We start from the raw sequence: 20,582 nt of genomic DNA, 5'->3' as shown, positions 1-20,582 counted from the left end.
CAGAGTGTAATTTGCTTTCTGACTTTGAGAACATTCAGACATGTAATTTCTCATTTTACTATAGCCAGTAAGATAGCTATATCCAGTAAGATAGCTCAGTGTGTTGAGTGCTCGCTGCTGCATTGTGTGTGTGATTTGCAGGTTCTAATCCAAGCAAGGGCAACTCAGCCTTTCATCCTTCTGAGGTCGATAATTGAGTACAAACACAGGTTGGGTGATATTGTATGTATATTTGTTCTATATAAAGCACTTAAGCGTAAGTGCTATATGTTAACACATCATTATCATTTGGCCTTGGGTTTCTGATTGCTATTACAGTAATTTGGTGATAGGGGCTTATGCACACTGATATTAACGCTACATATGGTGATACATTCTTGTATGAAATATATATCACATTACAGTGATATCGTAACAATATTTTTTGCAGTGTACTTAGGAACAATGCTATGTGATGCCACTTCCTTTTTTGTCAAGGGGTGAAAGGTTGTGTTCCTTCACTTCCCGTGATGCCACTTCAGGAGGGGTCCAAATGACATCACTTCCTGTGATGTCATCAGAGGCCAAGGGTCATGTGATGTCACTTCTGCTACCCATGGCATTTTGGGGAAATGACGTCCCTGTGTAATATTTTTACATTCTTATAGACGTTGAGGCATTAAAATATATTTTCTCTGTATTTCATTGGTGTGTAATAATTGCCACTAAAAGCAGATTGTCTTCATACCTCAAACACTACAAAATGATAGAGATTAATTCCATGTATTCAACATGTGTAGATTGATCCCATGTTGTAAACTCTTGGTTGTTGCTTGAATGTTAAAGAGGTACGGTGCCAAAGCAATGCTTGTCAGTCTTTTTTATCTATGTTTATGTATTTATTTATTTTGTAGCTGAATGATGCTGCTTTATGACATCTGCTTAGTCGGATGGCATTATCTGCTCCTCTGGTGAAGAGGGGTGCTCTGCTCACAGTCCCAGTAGTGGGCACACTTGTTTTAATTAGCAAAGTAAATTGGATGGGGGGATTAAGGAGATATGCAGGGGAATCAAGGTCCCTGCAGCTTTCAAGGTATATATTTACTTTTTCTCAGTGTGTGTGTGTGTGTGTGTGTGTGTGTGTATGTTAGTTTGTGCATTCCATAGGTGTGTATGCAGTCTGAATATGTATGTTTGATGTGAGTGTGAATGTGCAGCGTGAGTGCACTGTGCAGTTGCTTGTGCGGTGTGCGCATTCACATGCAGTATGGGAGTTCATGTGTGGTTTGTGGGTGAATGTTCAGTGTGAGTGTTCATGTGCACTGTCAGTATGCATTGTAAAGATGCATGTGCGGTTTGGCAGTCGATGTGCACTCCAGGTGAATGCATCTTTTAATGGTGTGGGTGTGTGTGTGTGTGTGTTTGTGTTAACATGTGGAAGTGGTATACAAAGTGTATGGTTATATGTGCAGTGTGCGAGTGTATGTAGTTTGTGTGTGTAGTGTGCCCATGTAAGTTTAGTAGGAGCATGCATTTTCAATGTAGTGGTGTGTGGGCAGTGTGAGGGTACATCCATTTCCAGTGTGAGGGTGTATACCCACTGCAAGTGTATGTATGTGCAGTGTGTGTCAGTGTGTGTGTGTATGTAGCGTGCAACACTGAAGAGTGATGTCTTGAAGTTTTTGATTAAATCTAAACCACTGGCATTGCTCTGGGCAACAGACCATTGTTTTTCAGGTTTTCAGACTGCTATGCCATTACAGAAGAGCAAGACCATCTGCATATCAGGGTTGCTCCCAACTCGAAAGATGCAGTCCCGCCGAACTGCTCAGACTCAGGATCAATGTCTGGGTGTACCTGTCGCACTGTATGTATGTGCATTGTGAAGGGGTGTGCAGTGTGAGGGTATATGTGCAGTGTCTTAGTGCATGTGTAGTGTGTGTGTGTGTGTGTGTGTGCGCGCCCGCATGCGCGTGTGCCTTGGTCCGAGCAAACAAACACACAATTCAAGCCGACTCTGTGTGGGCCATGAACTTCAATCATGTGGCAGGTAGAGCACATGTTCCCACAATACCCTCTTGGCATGGCTTATGACCAGTTCCAGTGTGTGCTGAGCCTTATGCCCAGGGTGCAGCAAACATGCCAACAGATCCCACTGGGGCCATTCCCAGAAGACACAGTGCCGAGTTCATTGTGTAAATACCCCAGTGCACACTGGGCTTGCACTGTGACCATGCCTAGTGGACATTTTGCCCCCGACATGGCCATGCCACATGCCCAGCAAAGTTCCCCATTGGTCATGGCATGCAGTAACGCTGAGTGGATACTGTTTCTGACACATGGCCTTTATCCACACTGCAGGAACCTTAAACACCCCACAGTGCCCACTGGGCATGGTGACTTGGCATGCCCAGTTGACACTGCGCCTGGAGCACCAATAACACACCCAAAATGCTCACCAGACATGGCCCGAAATTGTGCCCAATGGACAATATGCCTGGTGCTCGAACACGGTGAACAGCGGGTGATGTACAGTGGACACTGTGCCAGGGCTCGGACACAGCAAACACATCCAGAGTGTCAATGGGGAATGCCCTCTGGCCATGTCCATTGGTGTACGTGGACCCAGTGTATGGGCTGTGGTATTTCCCATGTCCTGGTACAGTGAACACACACACTGTGTGGAGTGATACTGTGTCATGCCCCAGGTACCTCCTGGCATGCCCTGTAAACGCGGTGGATACTATGGACACAGCAACTTGGCACCTCCAAAGCATCCAATGCGTGCACTGGGCATGGGCTGCAGTACAATAGTTCCAACGACCACCAATGCCATCTCACTATGCCAGGAGCCGATGCAGCCAAGGCACAGAGCAATGACCATTGTCTCTGAGAACCGGCTCCACCAAGACTGGAGAAGTGTGTTGGGACACTGTACCTCCATGGCACCATGATTGACATTGCCTGGGCTTTAGATCTGAAGATTAGAAGCCCTTCTAAAGCTGAGGAAACACTGTATTGTTTGACCGGTCCTGACTCTTTTTGATTTTAGAAAGCTACCATCTGTTGTGCGGAGAAACCCCTACGTCCAATACGTATTCCTCTTAGCTCGTATTTGAGATCTGGAAAATGGGGAGATCCGGGGGCAATGAACTGATTAGAATCCAGGACCTGTGGACATAGACAGTCCAACTGGAGAAGAAACTGTCATAAAATCCAGGGTGTTCCTCGAAGCTAGGTCCACGCTCAATAAATAATAATAATAATAATAAAAATAATAATAATAAGTGGGTATCGAGGCCTATAGTGTAGACTTTCTTCAGATCGAACCGCAGCAGGATGACATTGAGTTGGAGGCAGCTTTTTTATTTGTATACACCACTACCGCTTTGCCCAGATGACTTTATATTTCTTTATTCATTGCTGTGTGCAACCATCAAGCTTTGTGTTATTATACCATGTAAGAAATCCAATTTAGGGCCCTGTGTGTTCTTTTTCCACCTCTTTGTGGTACATGTTATTACAAGTGGAACTGGGCAGGTTTTGTAAAAGAAGCCCCCACGGTTTGGCCTACATTGGATTGCATTATAAATAAACAATTATAATGTGGGTGAATGCAGGGGTACAAAGTCCTACGTCTGTCTGTGATGGGGGTATTTTTACTCCCTGTTTTCTGATAGTATTTTCCTATTTTTAGGGGGTAGAAGTGGCCAATACACCCTTTATCTGTAGGGCTGTACCAGACCATCATGCTAGATGAGTAGCAATTTTACAAGAGGGCCAGGCTCAGGCTGGCTGTGGATTTCTCAAGCCACCTGTACCCAGAAGGCAAAGGTTACAATGCTAAGGTTCTAACACACAGTCCTATAACCCTTCTATAAGAGAAGCCCATTACAATTATTATTTTATAAAACGCTTAATACAAAATGTGTTTTCTAAGCTTGGGATCAGGATTCGAACTTGTGTTGCACCAGAGGGTCTGATTCATGGAAGTGTTTTATAATGGTGCAATCCCATAGGAAAACGTTCCATGAATCAGGCCCACAGTGCCTTGCTTCCAAGACAAATGCATTGCAACTGAGCTATCCCCCCTTTTATGTTATGTTATGTTACTTTGCATTTATATAGCGCCTTATGTACCATTGGTATGGTCTGAAGGCGCTGGTAGGTTGAACGCCCTCGGTAACCGAAGTTCAAGTCAGTAGAGAGAGTAGAGAGAGTCAAAGATGCTTGTGAGCACCGGATATGTGTGTAGTTGGTGTGGCATTCGTGTAATAGCTGCTTCATAGCGGTAGGTGTGGTGGTTGAGAGATCAGGGGTATGTGTTCGTTCTGGCAGGTTTTATCCAGACCAGTTCTGGCTGCATTAGACCTGAGAAGAACGCCTGGCTGGGGTGTATAAAACCAGCAGTGATTAGTTAGAGTGATGTGGAGCATGAGGCGGATGTTGGTATGAGAACAGCTATACCGAATGGTGTCATAGTATCTCTGTGTTCTAGTTGAATGGTGGTGTAAAGAGAAGAGTAAGCATGGTGATGTGGTAAGATGGTTTACATGCTCTTTCAAACATTACATGTATTGCAAACCATTCATGTATGTCGCGCACTTCTATGCGATCTAGTCCATTCCACACACTCCGAAACATTCCGCGCACTCCGAAACATTCCACGCACTCAGAAACATTCCACACATTCTGAAACATTCCATGCACTCCGAATCATTCCACGCACTCCGAAACATTCCACGCACTCCGAACCATTCCACGCACTCTGAAACACTCCACGCACTCTGAAACGTTCCACGCATTCATAACCGTTCCATGCACTCCGACCCGTTTCACGCATTCTGAAACCGGTCCACGTACTCCAGTCCGTTCCACGCACTCCAGTCCTTTCCACGCACTCCAGTCCTTTCCACGCACTCCAGTCCGCTTCATGCCCTCGGATCTGTTCATATGTCTCGATAATTTCCGTGAATTCTATGTTGTTTTAAGCACCCCGTCCACATTTTCATCTGTACCTTCCACATATTTCACCCGTATCTTTCACATGTTACATCAGTACCTTCCACCTACTTCAGCCGTTCAATCCACATACGTCTCAATTCCATTCACCTACGTCCCCATTCCATCCACTTACGTCCCCATTCCATCCACTTATGTCCCCATTCTATCCATTTACGTCCCCATTCCATCCACGTACGTCCTACATCACCCGTTCCATTTACATACGTTACCCGTTCTATCCACATACGTCACCCATTCTATCCACATACGTCACCCATTCTATTCACATACGTCACTCGTTCTGTCCATCTACGTCACCCATTCCATCCACATCACCCGTTCCGTCCGCTCTACGCAACTCATCCGCTCTACACAACTCATCCGTTCTACGCAGCTCATCCGCTCTACGCAACTCATCCACTCTACGCAACTCATCCGCTCTACGCAGTCATCTGCATTATGCATTCATGTGCCCTACGCACTCGTCTTTTCTATTGATTCGTCCACTCTAGGCACTCATCCGCTTTATGCCCTCGCACGCTCTACGCATTTGCCCGCTCTACTCACTCACCCGCTCTACGCACTCACCCGTTCTACGCACTCACCCATTGCACTCATTACATCCATTTCATTAATTTAAACTTCATTACTGTTTCCATACAATTTATTCTTTTTATCCACTTCACTGCTTTGGTCTGCTTTATTCGTTCTATTCTGCTTGTCCTTTTAGTTTATATTAGCGGTTATTAGTTGTTGATTTCTCACATGGATCTTGATGTTGTATTGTTATTTGTCTTATTGTTATTCAGGCACTAGTAGTTTGTTGGATTGGTGTCATTGAGCTGCTGTTTTTCTGTTTTGGTTAGTTTGCGTACGGGTTAGTTTTAGGGGACGAGCCAAGTTTTCAGTAATTTGTGGAAGGACATTAGATCTTCTGTTAGGCGGATGTGGTGTGGGAGTGCGTTCCACAGCGTGGGGGCCAAGGCTGAGAATGATGATCCGCATAACTTGACTGAGTTTGTTTTAGGGACGACTAGGAGGCCGGCTGAGCTTGATTTTAGAGGACGTGGAGGGTGATAGGGTTTTAGCTTGTCTTGGAGATATTGAGGTCCGGTTTTATGGAATTCTCGATGAGAAATGCATAAGGTTTTGAAAGTCACCCTTCGGGCCACTGGAAGCCAGTGCAGAGTCTTAAGCGCTGGGGAGATGTGGTCTCTCGGGCCAAGTGCGAGTAGCAGTTTGGCTGCAGCGTTTTGGGCCCTTAAAAGTTTATTCAGCTGGTAAGCGTGGACTCCGAGGTAGAGGGGGTTTGCGTAGTCCAGTCTTGATATAGCAATTGATTGGACCGCGGAGAGTCTGTTGGGAAAGGAGAGATATGGAAAGATGCACCTAAGAGTTTTAAGGTGGTAGTGGCAGGACTTTGAGACGTTGTTGACTTGGCGCAAGAGTGTTAGGTCAGAGTCAAGGGTGCATCCAAGGTTTTTTACAGAGTTAAAGGGAGTCGGTGAGTTGCCCATGGCGGATGGCCAGGGTAGCGGGTGTGGAAAAAGTTTGGAGTTGCCACATACCATGATTTCCGTTTTGGAGGGGTTTAACCAATAGGTGGCTTTGGGTCATCCAGAGGTCTATGTCAAGGAGGCAGGAGGCGAGGTCAGGTCGGCAGTTGGGTTTTGAGTTCAGGAGTTTTAGAATTAGTTGAGTGTCATCAGCGTAGTTGTAACACAGGATGTTATGTGAACGAATTAATGGTGGGAGGGTGGCAAAGTAGAGATTGAACAGGAGGGCAGATAGGCATGCTCCCTGTGGGACTCCCAGGTCGACTGGTCGGGCATGGGAGGAATAGGCAGAGAGTATCGTTATTTGGTACCTATCTTTGAGGAAGGAAGCTATCCATTTGAGAGCGGTTTCACGAATTCCTAGGGAGTGGAGGCGGTCAAGGAGGATTGAGTGATTGATTGTGTCAAAGGCGGCGGATAGGTCCAAAAGGATTAATGCGGTGCATCCCGCGGAGTCTGCCGTGATTTTTAGGTCATCCCTGATTGAAGTTAGGGTGGTTTCAGGTATGTGACGGGCTCTGAAACCTGATTGCGCAGGGTCTAGGAGATTGTTGGCTTCAACAAAGGCATTTAGTTGGGAGTAGGCGGTTCGGTCAATGAGTTTGGCAAGGAATCTGGTGTTTGAGATGGGGCGGTAGTTTTTGAGCTCGAGAGGGTCAAGGAAAGGTTTTTTTAATAGCGGTTTGACATGAACCATTTTTAATGCGTAGGGAAAAATACCCGAGAAAAGGGAGTCATTTACAAACACACTAAAAATCGAACTTTTACTCACCACTACTTAATAACACTTCATTTACATATTATGGTCATACTCAGATCCATTCTATATTTAAAGTGAGGATTGTTGAGCTGTATTGGAGTGTTTGTTGAGGTCTACTTAGTAGTGTGATAAACATTATACTAGGGACATAGTTTATTAGAACTGCATGTTTGTAATTTAACGTTGGCATTCAGAGCGCCATTCGTAAATGTTACATTTTGTTAACTTTGACATGAGTGTGTGGAGCTTAACTTTGAAATTCACAGCATTTGTCAAAAAATAAGCATTACGCACCGCTCAGTTGCATATTTTCTGCAGCAGACACAAACTTTACGGGAGGAGTTAATATTTGCCTTTGGTATCGGCCAAATAGAACATCTGCATGTAATTATGCATGGAATTGACCGAGTTTAGATTCTCTGAACATTTTACAATGCTAAACTGAACACTTACATGCAATTTAGGCTTGAAACTGATTCTGCTTTGATTTTAAAGAACTGCTCTGAAGTCCTAGCCCCTAATTAACAACATTTTCCCACTAAAACCAGCTCAAATGTAATTTGTTTGAAGTGCTTTAGAAGTTCGAGAAGTCCAACCCGCAGTGGCGGCTGGTTAATTTTTTAATTTGAGGGGTGTAAATGTTTTCCCTGAATATCCGGAGACACCGAGTGTAGCGAGGGAGTCAGAACCAACCAAGAGGCTTTGGTGGCTTCTCCTCCTGAGAATACTTTAAAAAAAATGTGTTAAAATCATGCCTTTTCAGCAAACTTTATGTGAAAATGTCGGTAAAAAGCCACACTTTGCAATGGGTTTTGTAGTGTAACACATGCACACATCCAATTGATGCAACATGTCACCAACATTGCACAGAAGCAGTTTCTAGCTCCTTTTTCATGATGCCGTTTCCCACAATATATGCCAGTGAAAAAGCATTTTCATGCTGGCTCTGCCCATACACATCCACATAGGCTACACCAATATATGCCATGTTACCATATAAAGCCTACTCCTGTTGGCTTTACCAGTACAAAATGGCAGTAAATAAATATGTCTAGACTGGACCCACCAATGTGGGCAGTACTACTTAGGAACACTCATTACGCTGCCTTCCCCCCTGCATGGCCTTTTATAATGGCCATTAACTTGATGCCCAGTAAAACATGCCATGCACAGTAAGAGATGTCGTAAACCTCCTTTCAACCCCCTTCCTAGCTACCCCCTACCTATCAAATGACATGTAACAGGGCCATGGACACTTTCACCAACCTTCACACAGTATCATTCATTCCTCATTCACTCTCACATTCATTCACACGCAATATCATTCATATGCCATACATTCTTCATTCACTCTCACATTCACAAACACACATCAGCATTCATACAACATTCATTCTTCACTCTTACTTTCACACACATGCAATTACATACATAGAGCATTAATTATTCTTTCAATGGCAGATTCACCCAAGCTGTGCACCCTTACAGCATTCATACACTCTCTCATTCACATGCACACCCAGACAACATGCACACTCTCATTGCTGCACACACTTACAAACACAAACTCTTGCATATAGATAATTCTTTTTAATGTTCTTACCTGCATCCCTGCTCCAGGCTGCAGTAAGGCCCTCTGGCTCCCATGCAGCATACAACAGGAACCAGGAAGCACATGTCCAGTGGAGCATCTCCCTATCGCTACCTCTCGGCCACTGGATGTGTGTGGAGGTGCAAGAGTGCCCTCTCAAATACCCAGGCCTACAGTACCGCAGCCCGCATTCCCAATGGGCCATGCAAGTCTGTGGCATCAAAACACCTCCAGCCTTGCATGGTTCATTGGGCATGCACTCTGGGGTTCTACTAAACTGTCAAAGGGAAACTATGTTCCTCTTTGCTAGTTTAAGCTACCCGAGAAGCACTCCCTCAGCTTCAGAAAGCAGCTAAGGGTGGATCAGAGCTTATACTCCTTAATGTGTGAGGATACGGGTGGGTCGGTACCTCCTCATCCATTATGGATGAGCCACCACTGCCGATCTGGCCAAACTATCTGAAATCCAGGCGATTGGAAGCTTTGTCTGCAATTGCCTTTAGGCCTAGAAAATATGTAGACTGTTCACCCACAGGAATTAAACAAGAATAGCATCCCACCTGCCAATGTGGTATTATTTTTATGAAATAACAAGACCTTCTGCTAACACTATAAAAGGCTCAGAACGCTCTTGTGATCTTTTGTGTGGACAGATACAATTTTTGCTCCGGGAAGAATATACTCATTGATTTTATAAAAATGAATCCACTCCAGGAATGGCCATGCTTGCTCAGCCAGTGAATAGAACAAAAGGGAATATGGACAAACTAAAGCAGATGAGTATATACCCATGGATGTCATCATCCCCACACTACACCCCATTAGCATTAATTTAGCCCCACACTATGCAGTGCCAAATCAAAACCTATGTGCAAACACTGAAATGCAGCCAATGTGGTGAATATAATTGCCTGTGTTAAAATCCAGAGGGTGTTTCACTGCCTAGACCCTGGGGATCCCTTACTCTGGTGGCCAGGGCATGGCCATCGCCTTTGGATACAGACCCTGGGGGTGGACAAGTAAGGGAGGATCACCTGGGTGAGGGGTCCTCAGGGAGTGGTGGAGGAACGCCCAATGTTGAGACATGGTATCCCCTTTCCAAATGCCCCAGTCCCATCCTATTTTATAGGATATTCCAACTTCCCAGACCCCCCACCCCCTTTCCTACACAAACACTCAGCTGAGAAAGAGGAGATCTGAGGCTGCAAGGAGTACCACCCATGCAATACATTTGACATGTCCCAATAATAAGATCAGGCTTTGTCAGGCACTTGACCTTAATTACATACACCTGGTGCCTATTAGCTCTCGCCACATGGTTAAAAGGTAGAACACCAAGGCACACTCTGAGCAAGGTGGTGTACGAGAAGGAGCAGTTCTTCCAGGGCGATGGGGAACCATGTGAAGCAGAGCGACAGGCAGAGGGATGGAACTGAGGTATGGTGACAGATCGTAACCTCCAAAGGGCCTTGAGGGTTGCACAAGGAAGCCCAGCCACAGAGAAGAGACAAATCTCTTTGGTGTTTCAGGGATACCAGCCCTGCTCCCGGGTGAACGTGAAAGTTGGGGAGATGCAGCGGCAGTTGTGGTATCAGCCTTGACTTCAGGATCAAAGCTGCGAAAGACGAAAATGAATTAACACAGCTGGCGAGTTGATGAAAGCAATGAAAGTCTGGTCTGTGTTAAATTAAACTTGATGGCAACAGTATCTGACAAATGAAGGCTGCACGTGTGCCGATAAGACATGAGAGAAAGCAAAGCATTGTAAAGAACTGTAAATTAAAGATACAAAGTAACAGAGTTGTCCAGCGAAAGAAGATTGCCCAATAGAAAGTCTCTGATGCCGTAGAAGCGGCGGCCAGAGAATGAAACAAGATTTCAATTGTTGTTAGGTTTGATCCCGGCAGAGGGAAACCCAGATGTGAGAGATGTCTTTGAACTGTTAGGTTTGATCTTGACAGAGGGAAACCCGGATGTGAGAAATATCTTTGAACTTTGAAATCAGTGCAGTGCTCAAAACTACATTTACCAAGAGGTCTTGGTGTAGGAGAGAAAAAGTGACGCTTGAGGAAAGAAGGTCAAATTTGTCATGCCAAGGTAAGAGCAAAAGCCTTGCATTTCTGAAAGTCTTCGACAGAGGAAGGAAAGTGAAAGGAGGCTTGAGCCTATGAAGGTGTGATTGAAGGTGTGATTGAAGCTTAGGGAAGGGAAATCGACAAATTGTGATTGAACGGTTTGAACCCGGCGGAGGGAAACCTGTACCGATTTGTGGTAACCACAAGGTAACAAACTTTTGTTGAACTGTATTACAAGCTGAAAGGTGACCTGGGCTGGAGTAATAGAAAACCGAGAGGTCCAACAGATGAACTAGTGGCTTTTCGTGGAAGGGCAAGTGGGCCCTGGTCCACGAAACAAACTGCAACCCTGTGTCCGAAACCAGAGTGTGTTGCAAGGTCCAAGTGTGCCACCTTACCCCGTGCTACAAAACGTGGGGAAGGGAGTTTACTCAGCCATACAGGCATTTCTTTTGAAACACTGATTTCTCTTTTTGCATTACATATTCCCTTTACATATTTATTGTATTAGAAAGAGAGCAGGCATTAGGTCTATTAGTATAGGCCATTTTATTTTGACTAAAGACTGACTAGGACTGTATTTTATTTTTGTTTGATGGTTGAGAATACTCCCCTCTTAGTGATAGGACAAGATAGGAGTTTTCCAACCCCTTTTAAACCATCAATAGAGGTTTTGAAACTTGCAGCTCTTGTGTCAGTGTCTACTTGTGATACCATGCCTCCTTCACACTGTAATGAAAGAAAATTCAGCCGGGCCCCTATTTGCATTAGTTAAGAAGAGTGAGTTAGAGGAATCCAGATCAAGGAAAGGAATCTTTTTCTATGGAATAAAAAGTACCAGACCATCATAGACAATTTCTGCACCTGAAAAAACAACTCTGGCATGGTTTTACTGGCAAGGCTACTGCTGAAGTCGTAATGAGGCCCCTAATGTTGTTGAACAGTTTTCTTGTGCTTAGAGAAACAAATGTGAAGGCAAGTGAAGATAAACAGAAAAATAAAAATTAACATTGAAATATTGCAAGAACCCCTTAGCATCCCACTATCCGTGAAGAATATACTTAACCTTCCAAGCATACGTGGCCCCAATATGAGTTCAATATTTTTGGATCAATAGTGTATGCTTTAATTCAAAACTATCATTTTCGAAGCTGTGGATCCAGGAACGTCAGTGATGTAATTGTGACAGACCAAGTCTGGGACAATACTTCAAAGTGTCAGATTCTGATACTTGGAGTGTTTGACCTTTAGCGATCTGACTCCACCATTCCTGAAAGTATTTAGATGCCACTGTGGCTCATAAATTGATCGGCATGATTGAACGGTTATAATTTATGAGTTAGATTTGATCTAACATTGGTGATCTGGTGCAACACTGGACCCTCATCAGTATTGATGTGCTTTGGCCAATGGGCCTCTACCACCTCTTAAGGAATGGTGATCAGACAAGGAACACATATTCGTGGCTGTTCTCCACTTCTATTGCATGGACAGGATAGGTAGCCTCATCACCAGCGTAGCTCGTTTACTTTTTTGTGGCGCTGTTCCAGATTGCCAGTTTTGGGGAATGGTCAAACCTTGTGGGAAATCAGAGGTTTTGGGGGTTAAAGGTGAAGCGCAACTGCCAGCCTCCACCAGGTCTTGTGCCCTGGGGGTAATGTGGACTCCAAGCTTTTTTAGATTTGTGCCTGTAGATAAAGAGTAACAGACAAGACTCGAGACTGGCATTATGCTTCTCTTGCCTCTCGTCTTCAGAAGGTTCTCTTGACTCTGATTCGCCCGAAGCTGTGTCCTCTAGGCCCCGCCCTGTGAAATTATGCTTTATTCGATCATCCCCTAAGCCAGAGGATCTGGAAGTGAAATGGTTTTGTTTATTTGTCATAGACGTCTTCTTCAGTCTTGAGTTGCGCTCTGCAGTGATGTTGTATCAGGCCCATCTGGTCGGTGGTCTGAGGGACCCAGGCATTCTTGCGGGCCAGGTTACACCCCCCTGATTCCCTGCCAGATAATACGCGCTCACTTTCTGGTGTGAACTTCTGCTATCTCTTTTTTTAATTGCAGGTGCCCCTCCACAGCTAAGTCGTCTGATCAACTGAGGAGCATAGCACCCTTTTAAAGCGTGAGGCCAACTCATTGTCTCAGCCGTGCTCCTCCTCCTACCATACCTGTTCTTCACAGCCTGCCATGCTGCCTACTCCCAGAACAATATTGATGTTATGGAGGCTCTCTCTCTCTCTCTCCTCTTTCTCTTTTTTCTCTTTTTGTAATATAGACCTCTTATGTATGTCCTTTGGAAGGCCTCAAGCACGTAATGTTGGCAAAACTAGAGGGTGTGAGGACCCAGCAGGATGGGTCATGCTGGAGTCTAAGTTAGCAGAGAAAACTCCCGCCGGTGTAGACAGTGCCAGAGCACAAGCAAGTAGTACCAATGCTGGCAGCCATAGTCGATAAGAGTGGGATGCCTTGAAAATTAACTATGAATCCCCTCCCATCAGCCTGAGGTGCTCTGTGCTGTGCCCTGTTGTTTTCTGAGGTAGGTGGGCTCGAATCATTTGGTGGCAAAATTAGCCCGTGCTGAGTGCATCACACGATGAGCCCTGCGACTGCCTCTCCCACCCTAAGCATAGCCTAATCCTAAAGACCGTGTAGGGAAAGGGTCTGTGTGTCTTCAGTGCAACTCAATGAGAAACAATTTGAATGTAAGCACTCCACAACCGTTCTTACATGGAGGTTTGCGCGCCTGTGCTTTCTAATCAAATTGCTTCACATAGCTTTTTATACAATTCTATTTATTAATATAATACTTATCTGCCCAATTCATTCAAAAACATACAATGCATGCATGTACATTTTTTAGAGACACATATATGCTGCTTGACCAGTGGGAAAAGAGGGAAAAGAAGAGCTATGCCCCTGTATTATGTGATGAGAAGCACCCTGATTGGTTATTGTAGTTTTGGTTATGGACTACTGACATTTCCCAAGGTATGCAAGGAATTATAGTTTGTGGAAGTTTTTCTTTCAATTTGTGCTGCTTGTGTAAGGGAATACAGGAGAGAGAAGTTTCATGCTCGCCCCTCTGTGTTTGACAGAATGGAGACTTTCCTACACAATGGGCCTCATTCCGAGTATGGAGGTAGTCATGGCGTTATTTGCGCCATGTCTACCTCCCATTCCGGGTCCAGGTCCGACCTTTTTCAATGGTGACTTACCAGTCCATTCCGACCCTGGAGGGGCTGGTAAATCCCCATTGAAAAATCCATTCCCCATTCCCATTGAGCCCTAATAGGGCTCAATGGGAATGGGGAAGTAGCTAATAACGGTACCATAATTTGCGGTACCGTTATTAGCTCTCTGGTCCCTTAGCGGCTCCCGCTAAGGGCACCTGGTAAAACCAGGCGCCCATTGTGGGACCCGCTAAGGGACCTCAGAATAGGGCGCAAAGGGATTACCGGCACCGATGTCCTTAACGGTGCCTAGTATCCCTTTGCGCCCACCTCGGAATGAGGCCCAATGGCTTGTAATATGTTTATTATGCTCTGTAATCCCCTTCCAACAGGCTATACAGCCCGTTGGGTAGTGAATATCGGTTAGCACGGTGGAGAAGCACTTTCTGTATCTGGTGTCCTGATTTTGCAACAGAGCTGTGTAGAGTATAAGCTGTGCTATGCAGCCACCTCAAGGATCCCGGGTGATGTGGCATCTGGTTTCTGAGGAAAATTGGCCTGCAGTAGCGGCCGTATAGTTATGGTTAATTTGCTCAAACCATATGAAGAGCACTTTTTGGGTGGCTTATAATTTCGCCCCCCGGACGAATCCTCATGAAACTTTGCAAAAAAGAATATTGCCCCAACAGATTGATTCAGCGATGTTTGGTGCAGTTTAGTGCATGGGGAGACTTATAGGGAGGTCCCAAAATGTGTGGTTATTCCCATGGATGCAGTGAAAACAATGTTTTGTGAAAAGCATGAGGTGCGTCATATTTTCAGAAACTCCCACCATGTTGGATTTGTGGACAGTGGCCATTGCCTGCGAACATATTAAAAAACCCAACATTGCACTTGTCAAAATAATGAAACAATCTCTGGTGTGGTGAGGGGTGATGAGGATTGGATGGGATTTGGCCATAGAAAGCTAAAAAACAGGCAGTTTTTCATCTCCTAAGTTCACCAACAGCCCGGTGATGTTCTCGGACATCTCATATGTTCGGGGGCATCCATACATATTTTTGCATTACAGGATTGTTGAAAAGTTGGGTTTGGATGGCGTATAACTTTGGCGCCACTCAATGAAACTGTTTGAAATTTTGTGATATCATTGTAGACCTGACCGTGAATAGTTCTACAAGAGTTGGTGCTGTTTTGCCAAGAGGGAACAAAATTAGAGGGGGTCCCAAAATATTTAATGGCTTATAAAGTTGGTGCCGTTTCACGAATATGCACAAAAGTTTGCAAAAAGATTAAGACCCAGATTTGAATGTTTTTGCAAAGTTTGGTGGGATTTTGTGAAGAGGGGCAACATTAAAGAGGGGGTTTCAACATTTTTAGATGTTTTATAACTTTATTGACCTTTCACGAATGTTCACAAAAGATTTTAGAAAGATTATAGTCCGAATCTTGAATGTTTCTGCAAAGTCTGAATGGATTTTGTCAACTGGGAGCTAAGTTATATGACTATTTTATGCATGTGCATTTTGACACTTTTCAAAAAATAAAACATGGATGGATTTGCAGGAAAGTTGTGCAAGGAACATTGTCAAGGACTTTAAAGCATGGTTTTGCAAATGTGTCTGTTTCATTTTTTGAAAAGTGTCATAATGTAGGTACAAAAAATAGTAATACACCTTTGGTGACTGAGGTGACTTGGTGTCCATGAGCAGTGGCCAGTGGGCAGATTTTCGAGTCATGGTCCATGGGTAGTTGCTAAATTGTCTGAGTCATGATACTCTGGCAACTGCCCATGACCACAAGGGACTGGCAAAGGGTTAAGGTGGCCATGGACACCAGGGACTGGCTACATGGTGAGGTTTTTAAAAATCGGGATAGGTTTGAATAGGAAGAAATCTGCCTGTGACTAAAAACTAAAAAGTGCTGCACAGGATAGCATTAACAGATCACCATGACTATTGCTGCATACAATGCTAATCAGCAGATAATTACCAAGCATACCAAACCAGGCTTCCACATGTTCACCAGGCCATCCCTTGCAATCATTAATCACCCTTATGTCCGACCACAGTGGGATAAGATATTGCGATTGCATGCCAGAGTAATTTCCACAATATTGCAGGAAAAACTGGCCCACAATCCACATGCCTTGACAAAGATCCTAGAGAGTCGAATCACGTGTCGGCTGACTTGTAACAATAAATATAGCATCAAGAAAGGTTTTGAAGACTACTTTATTACGACAACAGTTACTTATTGAATAACCCAGCGCTGAGCTGAACAGGGGTCACTCTCCTATTCAAACGTAATACTTGAAGAAGGAAGGGCACCTTCACAAAAGAAACCCATCGCCAGCAGCAGGGAAATTTGTTTAAAGTAATAGATGAAGCATAGTTATCTACGCAGTCTACGGCCCTGCAACTACTTGATAATCGTGTACTCTGATTTGGTAATTGGGGCATGCAGCATGGCAGAACTCTAGGTTTGAATGGGAACAAATATTCTGCTTGCGGCTACAGCCTCAAGTGCTGTACTGAATTACAACAAACCTGCATGAGGAGCATCAGCAAGGACCTGGAAGCATGGTTTTGCAAATCTATATTGTGTTTTATTTTTCTAAAGTGTTCAAATGTAAGGACAGAAATAGTGATATAAGTTTGGTGCATGAACAATGGGGCTGGCCCTCGGCAAGGATGAATGCCTACTGAGTTACTTATTGGGGCATACGCAATGGCCGAATCTATAGGTTGAAATGGAAAAAAAAATCTGCTTGTGGCTGCAGCCCAGAGTGCTGGACTGGATTGCAGCAAATTTGCACAAGAAGCATTAGCAATGAGCTGAAAAGATACTTTTGGAAATCTGTCTTGCATTTTATTTTTTTGAAAGTGTCGAAACGTAAGTACAAAAAATAGTGATATAACTTTTCTGCCGTGTGAAGTGGCACAAAAAATGTTGATATAAGTTTGGTGCATGGACAATATGCCTGGCCCTTGGCAAGGATGAATGCCTTCTCTGAGTTACTTATTGGGGCATGCAGCATGGCCGAAACACTAGGTTTAAATGGGAGAACAATAATCTGCTTGCGGCTGCAGCACGGAGTGCTGGACGGGATTGCAGAAAAGATGCGCGAGGAGCATCAGCAAGGAGATGAAAGTATGCTTTTGGAAATCTGCCCTGTGTTTTACTTTTTTGAAATTGTCGCAACGTAAGTACAAAAAATAGTGGTATAGCTTTTCTGCAGTGGGGAGAAGGCCTAGCCTGAAAGTTTTTCTTTGAATTTCATAGGTTTTTATTAGAGCAACCTAACCATAATGTCCCTTTAAAAACGTTTTTTATTGAATGTCATAGGTTTTTATTAGTACAACTTAAACATAACGTCCCTTTAACAAAGTAATTTCATTGAATATATAAATATATATGTATATATACTTCCTCAATCACAGTAAGAGCATCACAATGTCAGACTTACGTTTTCTTCTTGTACCCCCACAGGTTCCTGCTGATGATGGGTGTGCTCTTTTGTTGTGGGGCTGGATTCTTCCTGCGACGGCGCATGTACCCTCCCCCATTAGTCGAAGAACCCACTTTTAACGTGTCCTATACCCGGCAACCCATTGGCGCCGCAGGAGGTGAGGGTTTTTGCAATAACCTTTTTTCTCGATATTCCTGTGTCATCCCTCATGTGTCTTGTTCGATGCAAGAACGAAAAGGGATATTGTGTTGGCACTCGTGTTTTATTTTTGCTCTAATGATGAATGTGCATGTGAACTCACAACAAGAGGACATGAACAATCTGTAAAGTAAGATGTTAAAATAAATACCTGTGATGCTTGAAAGAAAAAAGAACAATGTATTGTTAATATTATAGACATCATGTTTTTTTTTTAAAGCACATACTAACCCTATAAAATAGGGCACTGTGGTGGTAAGAAGATTTAACCTGGTTCAGTTCTAAGGTGCAAAGGAATGGAATCAAGAGTACAAATTAAAGTTGTGAACATTGTATGAAATTGATAGTGATTCTTGGAATTGCAGAGGGATTGTGGAAGTGAATTCCAGAGCCGAGAGGACTGTGTTGAAAAGGATTTATGGCCAGAAGAGGAATGCACTGATTTATGAGCTTCAACCTATGATGGGCTTACAGGCATACTAGCTTGAAGCATTTTATTCTTCCCTCCACTTGATTATTTTGAGTTTACAGTGAGTTTACATTTAACGCATTATTAGTGAGATCACTTGCACCAAAATGTCTTTTCATATCAATATTCTGCATTTTCATGGCTTCCACTGAAATGGATAAGGTGAAATTTGAGGAAAGCATATGCAACAGATTTTCATCTACTAGGGTGAATCCTATGATTTAAATTATTTTTAGAAGCTCTAGCAAATGGATTCTTCCATTACAATTTTATCTGCCAAACTTTCACGCAGTGCCCTGTTTTTAATAAACTGATATTGTGGGTATGTACCCATATCTAGATGGGCCTGCCGGACATTGGGTGTATAAGTAAACTTACCCACATCCATATGTAAGTACCACATGCATACTTTTTGCTGGCTAATTGGCACACCAAAGGTGGTTAGACCATGCAGTACTTAACATAAAAGTGTGCACAACCAGAAATGGGCACATGCAGAAAGTAGGGAGAATTACAGTCAGCTAATGTTAAATGCACCGTTAGCGGCACTTGGGACCCAATTTAGAAAGCGCCCCAGCTGATTTGTTCACGCAAATTTGTAAACGCCTTTTTGGTTTGCAATCCTCGTACAAATGTGCTAGAAGCCTCTCAGAATGTCCTTTTTCCGTACAAAAAATGTGAATCAGTTCAAAAGTAAACAAGCAGGTTTCAGTTGTTAACTGTGTATCCCAAAGTCTGGTGGCAACTTGGCTAAATATGAACATATTTATAAAGCCATGTCTGATATGCTAAAGTCATCTCTTGCAGTTATAATTGCCAAAATCCATCTGATGTTATTTTACTGTCAAACTGGTTTCTAGTGACTCATACAACCATCAGACGTTTAAATATCACTGGCTGGGACTGGGTTTCACCCAAAACAATATGTTGGGTACAGCCATAGAAGCCATCTTTGCTATTTCCTGTGAAGTCTTGATAACTTCCCAGGATGCCAGGATATATCTCTTGGGGGTAAGGAGTGGAGAAGTCTCATACTTCTGGATTCCAGCAGAAATTGTCCACATATTCCAACAGGTATTGTTCCTCTGGTAGTGAACAAAACTCAGAACTGGTTTTGTCTCATGGGTGTCGACCTTGCACTTGTGAGTAGATTGGAGCCGGGGGTTCGGCAGCATCAATAGCTTGGCATAAGAGGCAGGGGATTATCAGGTCTTCAGCAACTTCTTCCATTCCATGAAACCATACCTTTTCTCTCAACTATGCTTTCGTTTTTATTATTCCTTGATTTTCTTTGTGAGCAGGGTGTACCGCCGTTTTGCCAAAGTGGCTGGAACACCATTTCTTATGCCCATAAACAAAAGGCTTTCCCTAGACCTCGAGAGTTCACATTTTATGGCCATCATTGTAGCAAAAACTTCAGGAGTGTGTGATGGCTGGCATGGGATAGGGTCTTCTATCAACCACATTGCAATCATTACTGGAATCACAAATATTGTATTCATAACCATAACACCTTCCTTACACCACAACAGTTCATATCTTATTGACGTCATTGCAGCAAATACTTAAGGAGTGTGGTGATGCGTGGCATTCTTCCGTTGACCACATTCTAGCACAGCTAAGATAACCTGCAGGCATGCATCTTCATTTGTTTCCTTTCAACTAATTTGTTTCCTTTTAACTCATCTCGGGAGGATAGCTCAGTGGCAACGTGCTCGCCTTGGAAGCAAGATGACACAGAGCAACACAGGTTCGATCCCCAGGTCCGCGCTTAGGAACCTCTGGGTATTCAGCACGTTATAAATAACCTCATATCATAACTCTTGTGTTCAGATAGATTTGATCACCAACCAAACTTGTTTTTCGGTTTCAACAGCCATCTGCACTTCCTAAGGATTGACGGAACGTGGGTGGTGGGACAAGAAAAGATCTGGATTTTGAGCACCTGGCCTGAACACTAGCTTTATCAGAGTAGTTAGCCACCGGATGTAGTAACCACAGTAGTCAACCATTGTAAGGAAACTATGGACTTACAAGACTGTTTGTGGCAATGGTGCATCTTTAATATCAAACACTGTCTTGTGGGCAGCTTTCTTTGCTCAAGACATAATCAAGAATGTGATCCTCTCTCTAAGGAACTCACATTTCTCTCTGTGGAGTTTCAACCCACAGTGATCATTGACTGTGCAAGGGTGGACAGTATGTTGTTGCTCATGTTGACACACTCCAGGCTGGGTAATGTGCCACAAATCACATTCTGAAAATCCTCGGCAGCTGAGGAAATGCCAAAACTAAAAAGCGTATATATGCA

General features: G+C 43.8%; 1 protein-coding gene across 2 annotated transcripts in view; it reads left to right on the top strand.

Moving 5' to 3' along the window:
* VOPP1 (VOPP1 WW domain binding protein) overlaps positions 1–20,582 on the top strand; it is a 446,017-nt gene that overhangs the window by 382,057 nt on the left and 43,378 nt on the right. For both annotated transcript variants that reach the window (XM_069613119.1, XM_069613118.1), the window contains exon 5: positions 17,625–17,761. In XM_069613119.1, coding sequence (XP_069469220.1) covers positions 17,625–17,761 — 137 coding nt within the window. The remainder of the gene's footprint in view (positions 1–17,624; positions 17,762–20,582) is intronic.

The sequence above is a fragment of the Ambystoma mexicanum genome, chromosome 5p, assembly GCF_040938575.1.
Source record: "Ambystoma mexicanum isolate Mex_15411 chromosome 5p, UKY_AmexF1_1, whole genome shotgun sequence".
NCBI classification, from domain to species: domain Eukaryota; kingdom Metazoa; phylum Chordata; class Amphibia; order Caudata; family Ambystomatidae; genus Ambystoma; species Ambystoma mexicanum.
Note: the sequence above shows the minus strand (reverse complement) of the source record. Positions and strands in the feature narration are given on the sequence as shown.